This window comes from Magallana gigas, chromosome 4, assembly GCF_963853765.1.
Source record: "Magallana gigas chromosome 4, xbMagGiga1.1, whole genome shotgun sequence".
Taxonomy (NCBI): domain Eukaryota; kingdom Metazoa; phylum Mollusca; class Bivalvia; order Ostreida; family Ostreidae; genus Magallana; species Magallana gigas.
The window spans coordinates 15,958,177-15,972,397 of record NC_088856.1 but is presented as its reverse complement, the minus strand read 5'-3'; the positions used below and the strand labels follow the sequence as shown (position 1 = coordinate 15,972,397).

The window sequence follows — 14,221 nt, the reverse complement described above, 5'->3', positions numbered from 1 at the left end:
TTCATTACTACTTAATTCGCAGAATAACAAGATTAAATGTACCTATACAGATAACCATTGTAATTGTATGTAGAAACAACGTGAATTTATAATAAAAAAATATGACAACGCACATTTTCACTATAACCGCTGAAATGATTGGGTTTTGTAAACTTTAAAAAATGAACACATACAGGAATTCAATTGCGCAATGTACATTTTATCGCTGATTGGCAGTTGCAACAGAGGCACTAAAATTTGTGGAGCGCCATATTTTCTCGTTTTACAGTTCATCTTTTCCGTATGTAAACATACCGCTTATAGAGGAAATGCGAGCTAAGGAATTCATAAAGTGCTGCAAAACATCAACATATGTAAACAAATCATGTATTTTTTAAACTTTAAATATCCAGTCTGGCTTTCTGGGCCCAAGACAGTCATCCTGTAGCAAATGTAAACTCTGATATACATGTACTTAAGAAGTTTCAGCTTATTTATTCTACTCGAACATTTAAAATTGACGACCATTTCTTGTGATATACCCTCAATGCGTAGTAAAGCCAATACAATGGACCAAGTGTTATGCACTTTTAAATACTAGCTGTATGATAATACCACCGATTTAATTGGATTTTATACAGTGTATTTTATTGATTCGTATTTGCAATTTAACCACTGTCTCTTTATTAAACAAGGACAAAATATCAGATTTCCAGAACAAAGTAAAAACACAGAGAGAAAAAAGAGGAAGTCATTTTTCTTGTCGTTATGCAAGAAGGTACAACTGGTAAGTGTTCTCAGTTTTTCCCTTAAAAATGCATTTAAAAAAACATTTTTGTTCAAATGCAGGTAACCAATTACTGTACTATGTACAACAGCTTATGTGTTTATTTCTGTTTGTTAATATAGTTCATGTTTGTGTTATATGTTTGACTCAAATATCAATGCATCAATCAAACATTTGTTATACAAATGAATGTATTAAATCAACTGCTGTGTCTTATATTTGCAATTATATTTTGTTGCATCAATATTTTTTCTACCAAAAATGTTTCGAATGTGTTACATGAAATTTCTTGGGTCATAACTATTATCTCAATGTTGTATTGAATTATCAATATGATATCGATGTTGTAACAGACGAACTGGTTTCACAAGGAACTATCTATATTTAAAGCTTATATGTTTAGCCCATCCTCTTGAAAAGAAACTTAACACTACAATCATGGCCGTTATAACTGATGATAAGTTAATAACAAACAGAAAAAAGATATTCAGCCCAGGTTAATACAATAAAAAAAAGACAAGTAAAACATTCCATGTTAAGAGTTGTGACAGTTAATAGATAAGGCAGATGGAACATTTCGGTCGATCCATATTACGAGTATCATATTATTGAATCACTAAGAAGTTCAGGTGCAGCTGATATATTTTTTTTTAATATTTCCAAAATGACCTATATCTACACTGCAGAGAGCTCTGGGCAGTCATATCAAGTACATGTAATTAGTTGCAATGTTGTGGTCAATCATGATCACTGTTTGAATATTTAATCGAGGATAATGTTCAATGTTAAGAAGCAACGTAAACGATAGACAAAGCATATACTTTATTACATGATTAAGCAGTTTGAAGTTTTCTTTTTGAGACAAATAATTTTTAAATAATATACCTCATACTTAACTTTGATATAAATTAAAATGGACCCTTGGTTGTACAAATTTAGATGTAAATTTACATTAAAGGTTTTTATCAATTCTATATATTGAAAAGATTGGCTCGTGTTTTTACTATCTTTTCAAAAAGTAAATTGAAAAAAATAAAAAATAAAATATTTTAAATCACATTATGAAGTGTTGTATTTATTTAACCTAAACGTTGCCAAGTTTTAAAGAAAAGAAAAGAGTGAGGAACGCTATTATGTCAAACAGTAAGGTCAGATCACATATCCTGCATAATTACAAACAACTTCCAGTATAGAAGTTTAAAAAGAATGCATTTCTGGACCTCTTTGCATGTATTATTATATCTTTCATGTAGTGTCGGCAGTTTAAGTGACTGTTTTGTTTGACCGTATACTGTTAACATGATAACTGTATTACATATACAGGCCTAGGGTGTCCCAGAATATCTGATACCATTTGAAATGCATATGATTTAAATAGTGTTTAGCCAATACTTGTGAATTGTGACTCAAATAAAAATTAGATTCTTTATTTTTTTCACCAAAACAGTTTATGGTAAAATGTGCTCTTTATTGAAATATGATGTAAAAAAAATGCATCATATTTCTTTGGTTGAATATAATTTTATTCGAGATGAATCGGACAATAGAGAAGTCATCTTCCGTTTTAAAACTGAATTTTTTAAACACAAACCCCAGATTTATTTGTACGATATAAGAAATGAGAATACCATTGGGAAACAACCCAACAAGCAACATCTTATTTAAAAGTGACAAGAAAAAGAAATCAGTACAGTGGTTGTTGTTAGGAATATTACCGAACCAAATGGCGGCGTCATTGATAAAATAGGACGTCATTTTTACGCGTAATTTTTTCGTTCTGTTTTTAGAAACAATGCTAAATTTCTCAAAAACTTATGAATGTTTGTGAAATTTGTAAAATTTACGTCATTTACAGTTATAAATATGCCTTTGATTTTTAAGGCGTCGGGCTAATGCTCGGCAGCCTTCTAGCGATCGTCTGGATTGGCAATCGTCCAAAAATTCATGCTCTGCACCGCCTTTTAAATGCACATAAGAAATAAGATCCTTAAAGTATTAAACACATTACAAGATTTTTATTCCATTTATTCAACTTAATTGTGTACAAAAAACCCAACTTTGCCTCTCTGGTTATTGACAACTCATTGCATAAGTATAAATTTGCCTAATCAAGAAATGGCGGATGAATACAATAAGGTGTAAACCATTAAATATTATTTTAGTTTATCGCTTACATTTTGATTGTAGACCGTGCCCGATAGAAATAAAATTTTATATGTAAATTTATTTGTTATCGGGCACGGTCTCCAAAATAAATATAAGCGATAAACGTATCCAATGAAATCAAAACGATAATGCATTTGGTTTGGTCGAGTATTTTAGATAGCAGGTGTTGTGGATTTGTTTGGAAACAACCATACTATAGGTAATCTTGTTTCAAAAGGGAATTGAAATAAATAAAAGTATGTTTTATTTTTATATTTAGGGACACACTGTTAATGTTTTCAAATTATGAACCTGTGAAAAATGTTCAAAGGCTGTTTTAAGCAGGAACAAAAATTTTTTTTTTTTAACTCCGAAATTTCTTCAATTTTTGTAACCATGATGAGTTATTGTATTATAAACGCATCACTACCTATTTTATAAGGGAGTATACTAAGTTTTGTTTTTAAAGCAGCATAAAATATAATTCATTTACTTTTTTATTTTATTTTTTTTTTTTGATAAACGACTTTTAGTACAAAAATTTAAATTATTGATATCATTTTATATTAAAGAAAATGTCAGCTCGACGCTTTTGTGGCCTTTGATTGTTAATTAAAGAAGAAGGTACAGTTTCATTCAATATTTGCCCTAAAATTCAAAAGTTGTTTAAATCTCATAAACATACACATATACCATCCTGAACATGTGTGCATATTAAGTACCAGGTTAAAAAGTTTTATCTTGTTCTAAAAAATAACTATGATGTGTACATTTTGACATATTTCTAAGATTTTGTAAAAAATGATGAAAAATGGCACATATTCTTATAGTTTCTTAAAGAGGAAAATGAGCCCACAGCCTTTACTTACAACGAAATTGATATATTTTATGTGATATCACATGATAAAGTTACAATATGAGTTTCATCGTGGGCGACGGCTGCGGGCATATTTTTCTATTTAAAAAAACCACTAAGGGACTTGTGTCTTCTGCTCAGTTTTATGAAAACTACGGGCAAATGCGCTGTTTTTGACGTCACAATTAAAATTTTAAAAGTCAAATCACGTAACTATTTATTAATTCTTAATTCATTGGTATTTTTGTGTAAATAAACGTTACATTTCATTTTTTTGTGATATTTTTAAAATTCACTCTAAAACAGTGCAAAATATGTCTGAAATAGTACCTAGTTCTTTAATCAAAAGTTATTTAAAGTGTAAATGGTATCAGATATTTTTGGTCACCCTGTGTGAAATTAAACAGATAAAAAGCGCCAGTTGCACTTGTAGGTATATTTTGTATCATATTACCTTATGAATGTTTGTATGATTTTTAATCTATTAAAAATAAACCAAATTGATTGTTTAAGCATACGCTGGAATGGATGTCAAAAAATTCATTGGAGGGACTGTCAGTAGCTTTTCAAGGAACTATAAACTTCTCTTTATATCACTTATCGTTATGAAACTTCATATAACAGAAGGAGCTGATTATTCCACTGAGTATTTCGTTTATATTTTTTTTTCTGATAATTTCCCATTTATTTTTTCTTTTTTCACAATGTAAACAAGAAAACACACTGATATAGTTTTATTTATTTTAGTACCAAATGCTTGTCTGATGCTCTGGTATTGTATGAACAATTCGGTAGTGTTGTTTGCCGAAACACTTCATCAAGCAATGGTATTTAAAAGGGTGCATTCACTGTTGTTTCATATCTTTCCAAAACTGTTTCGTAAACATTCAGTTATATTCATTTTTTTTTAGATCCCACGCATTGGTTGCCAACTGTTTGCGAAAAATCGTGTCAAATAACTATAAACAAAGGTCTTTGTGCTGCGGACAGTGAATTCACGATTAGACTGAAAGTTTCGGATGGACATCGTATTAGTTTCCCTGTGCATGTGTATTCTGCCAAATGTCTGGGATGCCATAATATTTCAGAAGTCAATATCGCATGCAAACTAAATTTTGTAACGTGTGTAAAAAATGAGACAATAAAGTCAATGTCCTCTCAAACAATTAAAAGGAAACAGAAAGGTTCACTTCTCTCTCTCTCTCTCTCTCTCTCTCTCTCTCTCTCTCTCTCTCTCTCTCTCTGATGGCAAACAAAAACTTTGATATGGCATGTCTTCCAAAAGAAATCAGAACGTTAAATGTAACAATGACTTAGATTGTAGTGATAGTCAGAACACGGAAGGGAAATGTACCATAGAAGAAACTTCCCCTCGCCCAAACTCTAGAACTACAAAAACTTTGACGTCAAAGGCAACATGTATGTTTTCGATGACATGCAAATGAATGTCATATAAGGCGATTGGGTGGTTGGCTTATTTCCCATAGATATATCTGCCTTACATTTTTAAATCATTATGATATCCTTGACTATTATCATTAATCATTTTGTAAAATAATCCAAATATTTAATTTTAAAACACTAACACTTTTCTACATCTTCATGGCAAGCTCTAAATGTCTTAATGGGATAAAAAAACAACCTTAAAATGACCACAACCATCCAGTCCTCCTATTCTTCAAAACCTTTAAACTTGGTAACTGTTTTAATGATAATGAATTCTTAATTGAATGATCATTCATGATCATAACAAAGGTTTTTAGCCTTTCTTAACCTTTTGAATACATGTTTAATTTACAAATTACAAAAATACTTCTCACCTGTTTAACCTTGTGATTTCCAGGTATAAAGGGAGGCTTTTTAGTACTTTCAGCACTGTTGGGTCTGGTATTCGGAATACTTGTTGTTCTTGGCCTCTGGTTGATAAAATCAAAGTTTGTAAGGAGCAAATTGTGGTATGTTCTGTTTACACTTTCTGTATTATGCATCTACTGACCTGGTACTTAAGTTTTAAACATTTTTGTAATATTTATGTTATCTGTACCTATTTTCCCACAATAATATAAATTAAAGATATCGTTTTAAATCCATTAAATAGTGCTTATGCATTTAAGACAAGCCAACCTTTAATCATAATTATTTGGATTTAAATTTGTCGAATGTTATTAATATCATGCTACCAAAGCAGCGTTATTGCTGCTTTTTGAGGTATCTGAAAAACCCCGATTATAACGTGAATCCATTGATTGGTAATGTAAACGCATGGAAGGTCTTATGACAAAATGTTTCTTTTTTTTCAAACAGCGTCTTACGGGGAGAAAGTGTTCAAAATAACACCTATAATATACCTCCGAGGGCATCAGATACAGAAATTCCGAAAAAGCCTTTGACAAGAGATGTCTACGCAAAAATTGTTAAGGTTCTAATTTCATTATGTTTAAAGTTACAATGTAGCTCATGACTTATTTTTATTGTTATTATTTCTTCATTAAAATATTTTAAATATCTTCATACAATATCAGTAAAATATAAAACATAGTGTTTGTTTGGGTTTTCTTTTCAGAAGAAAACTACTAAAACGAGAGATGATGGTACTATCTATAATCATCTTCATGAAACAAGGGTAAATTCAGATTTGAACGATTCTCCGTATGACCATGCCCAATGCCTTACAGAGATTCAATCAACACCAATAAAAGCTATAGAGGATATGTACACTCATGTCCATAAATTGTGCTAAGAATTTCAGAACCGCAACACAAAATGAACAAGCGTGTTCAAAGTGGTAAAAATCTTCTGAAAAAAAGAAGGTTTTTTGTAATCATCGAGGATTTGTACTAGCGTTTATAGTAAATAAACGTTTTTGAACATCAAAGTGAGCCTCAAAAGATTATAAACTTCATTGCTAACATGTACATCTTCGATACTTAAACAAACATTATTTCCTTTTTTTTAATCGATATTGCTTAAAAGAACAAGTGAAAAAGTAGCATAAAGTCTCATTATATTGTACAAAAAGGTATTTTAATTATTATTTAGATAACAATATAAAGACGAACCAAATGTAAATTACAAACAAAAACAATTTCAGAATCTACATCACAATCTTTTAATTATACTTGTACCTTGAGAATATTGACTATTTTTCATAGGTATAATTATGCAAATTTGATGATGTTTTTGAAGGCCACGATCAATTATGCTTAATAACAAAATGTTACAAATATATTCTCTGCTTTAAAACATTTCAGCATTGAAATGGGTAACAGTGTCTATTTAACTTGAAAAACAAAACCATGCATGGATATTTGGTACGTATTGACTTGTTTGCTTTAAATATTTGCATCAGTTTATAAGTGTTTTATTAATAAGTATTTAAAAACAATACAATTTGCTATTGTATTATATTGTATGTTAAATATGTAAATATAAAATAATAAATTTTACAACTTATTTGTTACTTATTTTGTGAAATGATGATAAATGATGATTTTGTATAATAAAGAGGAATAGGATTTATTCTGTTATTAGAACATCAGTCGCAAAATGGCTTACTTCTCTTTTTCTTATGTTAAAATGTTGAAACACCTTTTGACAATTTAATAAATATTGTCATTAAATAGCAGCTCTTTACACAAAATTCAAACCGTGCTAAAAGACTGGTCAAAAAATAGAGAAGCACAATTACTTAAAACCAATTTCTATTACGTGCGAGAAATGATCGCGAGTTTTGTAAGAGCCACATCGTCGCAAATTTCTCTCGCCTTAAATTAAGTTCAACTTTCATTTTTTATGTGTATAAAAAAACAAGGTTATGTTAAGGATTGACCGTCAAATTAGTGGCGGCAATTTAAATCAGTTTATCTCCAAAATGTCGAGAACTAAAGGCATCCCGAATCATTATTTGATTAAAGTGAAAAAGTTCTAGAATCTTGATATTATCGAGAGGGTTGATGACTCTACACCGTTAATTGTCGTTGCATTTAAACCGAAAATGACAGATAAATTTGAAATGATGCATTTAGTTGATACGTGTTTATCAGATAAAGTAAATGAACAAGACAAGCTGCAATTTACTATTTAAATGAAGCCATATATAAATATTCTCAATGCTGGTAGAGAGTGCAGGATATTACTAGTACGTACATGTAATCGAATTAAAAGAGCATTTAAGTTATTTAATGAGAAAACAACTCACGGAGGATTGCGTCGATTCAAACGTCGCAATTTTTAAAATTTTGTCAGCTACTGATATTTTTCAAGAGACCGCCAGCGAAGCACTTAGGGACTATGAATAGTGACGACCTCCTTGTATATATTGAATTATAAAAACAACGTGATTCGTGTCTAAGAATTTTCACGGAACAACTACGTTAGTGTAACATAGCTTTTAACCGACCAAATTGCGAACTTAAATAAAACAAAGTTATCTTTCTTCCTCCTTGTATTCACTGCAGACGGGAGATTCTGCTATGATTCGAAATATCAGTTAAAATTTGATCAAATGTCTAACAAACACTTCGAATAACAAATTATGTATCTAAAATCCAAGGTTACTGAACATTAATTCAACTAACAGGACAACTAATAGATTCTGACATAAACGAATATCGCATAAAAGTAAAAAAAATAAAACAATAACTGGCCGTGTTAAGTTAAGAAATTCAATTCGCTTATAACGAATGATGCTGTAAGGATCAGTTAAGCGCTACTGAATTATATGGTTGTTATAATTAATGCAAGCCAAAGTTGACGTTAAGCTATTCCTTCTAAAGAAAAATAATTGTTGGGTATGCACGAAGATAACTTACCTAGTTAGAACAACGTAGTTCGACAAAAAGAAAGGACGTTAATGCCTTTGTTAAGAGCTGCCAACATCTACACTTGTACCTATACGAATGCAGATTAACGCTAGTTACAAATCATAAGCCGCTAGTAATAATAAGTCGTATTGACTTATATTATTATCTGGCTTGTTCTGTTTAGTTTAGTTCAATAAATTATTTTCTACCAATAATACGAGGATTGTCCCAGAATAATGTAGACAGGACACATAATTTACAATCTGTTCACTGCAATTTCATTAGACTTCTGTGTTTATATCAATGACCCTTTGGCAAACAATGCTGAAAAGTTCAAATCTGTACTTTATTTATTTCTCGAGAAAATGAATGATTAGTAACAACAAGTATTGTCAGGCGGTGCAATATGCGACGTCGAAAATTTCCAGTTTTACGTTGTTGCTAAACCCTCCATATCGCTTACGATAACATTTACATTTTCTTTCCGAAAATGTCTTAGAAAAAATATTATCTTTGAACATGTACCCTGCTTGCACATTCAATATATATTTCTAGTTTTGTATTTTTTAAATATTTTCTAAGTACAAACGATCTGTTGGCTCCAAACTTGCTCCGTATTACTTGTTGTCTAACGTCCGTCTTACCGAAATGTGTCGTTCAACATTTCGACGTCCACTGATATCGTTCGGGGTTTCTTTTTTCCACTTATTGTCATCATACTTGTTCAAATAGTTTCAATGTTGTTTAACTACTTATTCACAAAACGCATTTCTCATCGATTTTGTTAATTTCATTTACTTCCAAAGCCGCTTAGGATTTATTTCATGGTGTTTACAAAATTGTATCAGTTATTGCTGCACCGCCTTAAACGCTGACAACGTCATTTTATTACCAGTTAACTTTTCAACTTGTCACAAAACGCGCTATAAAATATTTAAAAGTTTTGTTATAGCCAAAACATTTTCTGAGTAAATAATAGAATTATTATCAAATATCAGTGTATGTTTTATTTGAATTTTTTCATTCGAAAAATACTTTTCCTCCCAATTTTCAATTCATTTTGTTGATTTTAACTTTTCGTTTTTGACATTGCGCCGCATGTCGAATTTCTGATTTAACATGCTTTCATTTCACTAATTTAATCTCAAACAATATTCGATTTTAAAACATTATTTGAATGCAAATTTCTTGAACCCTTTGTGGCACAAATTTCATCTTCGTTTGTCTTCGATTAACTGAATAACGCCACTTGTCTACGCTACTTTGGGACAACCCTCGTATATGGATTAATTTTATGAGCGACTGTTTTCATTTCACAACATAAAATATCTATATACTTTTTGGACTTTGTCAATGTAGCTAGAATACTCATAATTCACTCAAGTAGAAGGAAGTGCAAATGAAAAAAAAATCTATTGCTTTATAAATTTTAAAGCATTACGAAACTTTATATTGAGGCCTATAACCTTTTAGTTTATTTTCATCAGGATAATCCATTCTTCCCTAGCATGTTCTCTGACGTACATAATTCACATTGTTGCTGGTGACTTGGTTAATGATTATACAAAAATCATAGAACTAATTACAAGAGGCCCAAAGGGCCACATCGCTCCCCTGAGCAACACTGGCTTTAAATGGGCGTTCAACGGATATTGTGCCATGTGGCCCCACAGTAGATTAACCAAAAATGAATATCCGAATTTTCACTTATTTTTGCATATACCTTATCTTTGACTTATTTACCTTTATGGAATACCATTTTTACCGAAAATAAGATAATATGCAATATAAAGAACTTAAACAATAATTTTCAGTTGGTGTTTACGGTTAACTTCCAGTTCCCTTTATTTTAGCCCCCCCCCCCAATCACTTTATAAAACGATTAAAATACATGAGAGCATAAAGGTACATTTTCTCCCTCCACTACTTACTAGTTATTGTATTTTAAAAAATTCTAATGTGAAAGAGGAAAAGTGTACCTCAGTGCACCAGAATGAATGCGCTCAATTCCTCAAATTAAAAACATTGAACAATTTAATTGGCCTTCACCATTATAAACGATTGTCATTTTTCAGGCATGAATTCATTTCGTATGACGTTCAATATCCTTACTCACTTGATTGAAGAATAAACTTAACTGAAAAATGTTGTCACATATGTTAAAGAGCTATAATTCAAATTAATGTATCAATTGGCAGGCATGTCGCTCTATTGTACCAAGTCCCATCCATTATTTTCATCTTTATTAAAAAACAACAAATGTGTACAAACAAAGATGATTTTCCGTTGCAATAATTTTTTTAAGAACACTGATAATGCTTTTATCCTCATAATAACAATAATGTGTCAGGACTAAGGAAATTGTTTAAAAGGCGTCGTTTTCATTTACTAGTGTTTGAAAAACTATCAAAAATTTGTGCAGATTTTAGGCAATTCATCGTTGAAGAAGGGGCACCAGAAAGTAGTTACAGCATATCATCCTTTTAGCAAGACATTTCTATTGATCAACCAATATTTCAGCGACAATCGTAGAATTATAAGCAAGATACATAGCTTGGTTTGAGTCATGAGTTTATTACATTCAACTTAAGATTTTTAAACTTGGTATTTCCTATTCAGCAAAGCTGTATTTAAAATATAAACAAACTAAAGCATGACCTCAGCTTTGTATACAAACATATAGAAGCATTGTGCGCAGAGCTCCGTATCTTGCTTATAACTCGAAGCTTGACTCTAAGGTTAGTAAAACTATAGGAATTTGTAAACAATTTAAACAAGAGAAACTGCACTAAAACAAAGAAAAAAATTCAAAGAAAAATTTATTTTTCATCACATATAACTTCAGTTATATATTTCTAGCAGCGAGAATAATCTCTAGATTGAAATTGCTGAGCATCTTAATAGAACATGTTGCATTAATCAACCATTACGTAGAGATCGTACCGAATTACACGCACTAACATAATTTGGTGGTCCCACCCCACATATACCCCCTGAAAACTTCAACAAACTAGAATGAATCAACACTACCTGAGGATGCATCCACACAAGTTACAGCTTTTCTGGCCAATTTGTATTTGAAAGGAAATTTTTTAAAAGATTTTTCGCTATGTATTCCTATGAAAAATTCGACCCACCCACTGTGGCCGCACACTACTCCCGGAATCATGGTTTGAAAAAATTTGAATCTTCACTACCTGAGGATGCTTCCAAACAAGTAACTGCTTTTCTGGCCTACTGGTTTTTGAGAAGAAGATTTTTAATGATTTTTCTCTATACATTTGTATCTAAACAAAAATTGATCCCCCATTGGGGCCCCACCGTACCCCCCGGGGATCTTGGTTTGGACAAGCTTGAATCTACACTACTTGAGGATGCTTCCACACAAGTTACATCTTTTCTGGTTAATTGCTTTTTGAGAAGAATATTTCTCTGTATATTTCACCTCAGGTGAGCTAACAAGTATTTATGTCCCTGCTACATGTACACACACTTAGTATTTCCATCAGCAAAATTAATCTCCGTTTAGACTGAACATACTAGAGAAAATACTGACATCTATCTTAAAACACATCGCAGTAATCAACTATCACGCAAAGACCATACCGTATTACATTAGAATTTGTATTTTAGTTGTTATAGTACCGTACCTGTTAATGTATCTTATTTTTCCGCAAGTAACAGTCAGCTGTCTTATTTTCCGATGTCTATGTTTGATTGATACGTAGAAATTACAAAATACAGGCGATAGTTCCCCTTAGTTAAAAACCGTAATTCATGAAAACGAAACGAAAATCAAAACAAGCTAAAACCCCCGTCAAAGGTGAAAATGTCAACGCATTGGAATATTTAATCTCAATTTACTTCACAAAATCGGTAGTAATGTATCTTGCATGTTTTAAATATTCCTTATGCACGCAAACTGTTCCACAACAACCAAATTCATCTTTGTCAGATTGACCCATTTCTCATACGCTTCAAAGAGGTTTTTGAGATATGGAATACCGAACCCGAAGTAAAACTGATTGACCCTCATTCTCTCTGTCTTATTATTATTTTCGTAAATTACTCAAATTTGAAACAGAATTAGCCTTTAATTTTTGCAATTTATATTTTCCTTCCCATAAGGATAATTTATGCTAAACAACGTTGAACTTGACTCAGTAGTGTTTTAGAAGAAGATTTTTAAAAATGCACCCCCTTTTTCTACAGTTTCGAGGTTTTCTCCGCTTTGAATGAAGATCCGTCTTTCATTTCTGCAATTTTTATTTGCCTTTCCATAAGGATGCTTCGTGCCAACTTTGGTTGAAATTGGATAAGCGGTTTTAGAGACGAAGTTCAAAATGTAAAAAGTTTACAGACAGACGGACGCACGGACAGACGGGCGGACAGACGGACGGACGACGGACAAAATGTGATCAGAATAGCTCACCTGAGCTGTCAGCTCAGATGAGCTGAAAAACGGTATGCCTGGGTGTAAAGAGAACTGAATATGATTTGTGCAAAACATGGATCTATAATTTGTGAAATACTAGTATGAGACCGTCGCATTATAAATGTTTAGTGTTAACATAAATAAAATGCTGTTTGTAGATTTCAAATACATGTACATGGAAATATGAAAGGTAATTTTATTTTATTTGTGGGGATTCTAACCTTCACTTTTTACTAGTGATAAATGCTTTTCTCACTGATTTGCTTTTAACTTAAGATTACTGTAAACGTACTACGTTTGGCTGTGTATTCTATTTAGCGCTTTTGGAGGATTGCGACTTCCGCTAAATCAAGGACATCGCTAAATGCCATGCATGTATGTGTAATGATTTTACTTCCGGATTGAAATGTATCCTGTGTTTAACCAATCAGATGTCTCCATTTTAGACCAATCAGTGAGAACTTGCAGGGTATATATACAGCCACCCTATCATTCTTAGTCAGTCTTCTGCCGGTGAACGACTCAACCGGTCTTCTGGCGAAACTCTTCGGTTAGAGGTCTACAGAACAGGGATTTGAGCTGTGTCGTAAAGCAACAGAATTGTTAGCTAGACCACTCAGTTCTTAACCCTGCTTCTGTAACTTGTGTCTTAGTGACTTGATTGTGTCTTGGTGACTTTCGACTGACCGTGTATTGGTGAATTGATAGTGGTTGTGTAGCACAGTGGTAGCAAACAGAATTGTTTGTTTAAATCCACAGTCTACGGATAGTTGATTATAGTTTAATTCTGGATTTTGATTCTTGTTAGTTGTTCTACAATCAAATAGCCAAAGTAAGCCCTAGGAAAATCTTATTATTACTGCGTGTTCTATTGGCAGTTGAAGTTTTCGTTGCATTTGTTGATTCTTACTTGATTCTTAGGAAGGAAACCTAAGCGAACTCACTAATTATAAACTGATTATTTTATTTGTAATTTGAAAAACCTTTACAAATGTATAAGAATAGTCACATTCAAGAATACGCTAATTCAAATCTACGCCAACGTGTTCAAAAACTAATTTCCGCAAAATACCATACACGCCAAATATAATACGTTTACAGTATATCCTGATACATTCGCCGGTTCGGTTTATACTCAGATTAGAATAATAAAAATAAGGCACAACGTCAAAATCAGGAAGCTGAGCAATGCACTTTGTGTTTTTATTTATGTAGCA

General features: G+C 31.8%; 1 protein-coding gene across 2 annotated transcripts; it reads left to right on the top strand.

The window, feature by feature from the left end:
- The first annotated feature begins 610 nt into the window (after positions 1-610).
- On the top strand, positions 611-7,206 carry LOC136269633 (uncharacterized). 2 transcript variants are annotated; one of them, XM_066083453.1, is made up of 8 exons: positions 611-766; positions 4,281-4,413; positions 4,515-4,594; positions 4,679-4,951; positions 5,085-5,186; positions 5,611-5,722; positions 6,072-6,180; positions 6,331-7,206. In XM_066083453.1, the coding sequence occupies exons 1-8, from the start codon at positions 748-750 to the stop codon at positions 6,505-6,507; spliced, it is 1,005 nt and encodes a 334-aa protein (XP_065939525.1). In that variant the 5' UTR covers positions 611-747; the 3' UTR covers positions 6,508-7,206. The 2 variants fall into 2 exon arrangements, with proteins under 2 accessions (XP_065939525.1, XP_065939524.1); XM_066083452.1 differs by having other exon boundaries at positions 612-766; positions 6,072-6,186.
- Positions 7,207-14,221: the final 7,015 nt, after the last annotated feature.

Coding starts and splice junctions, on each gene's coding strand:
- LOC136269633 (XM_066083452.1), top strand. Junction 5,187..5,610: donor TTTGACGTCAAAGGCAACAT/GTATGTTTTCGA, acceptor TGTGATTTCCAG/GTATAAAGGGAGGCTTTTTA. Junction 6,187..6,330: donor TCTACGCAAAAATTGTTAAG/GTTCTAATTTCA, acceptor TTTTCTTTTCAG/AAGAAAACTACTAAAACGAG.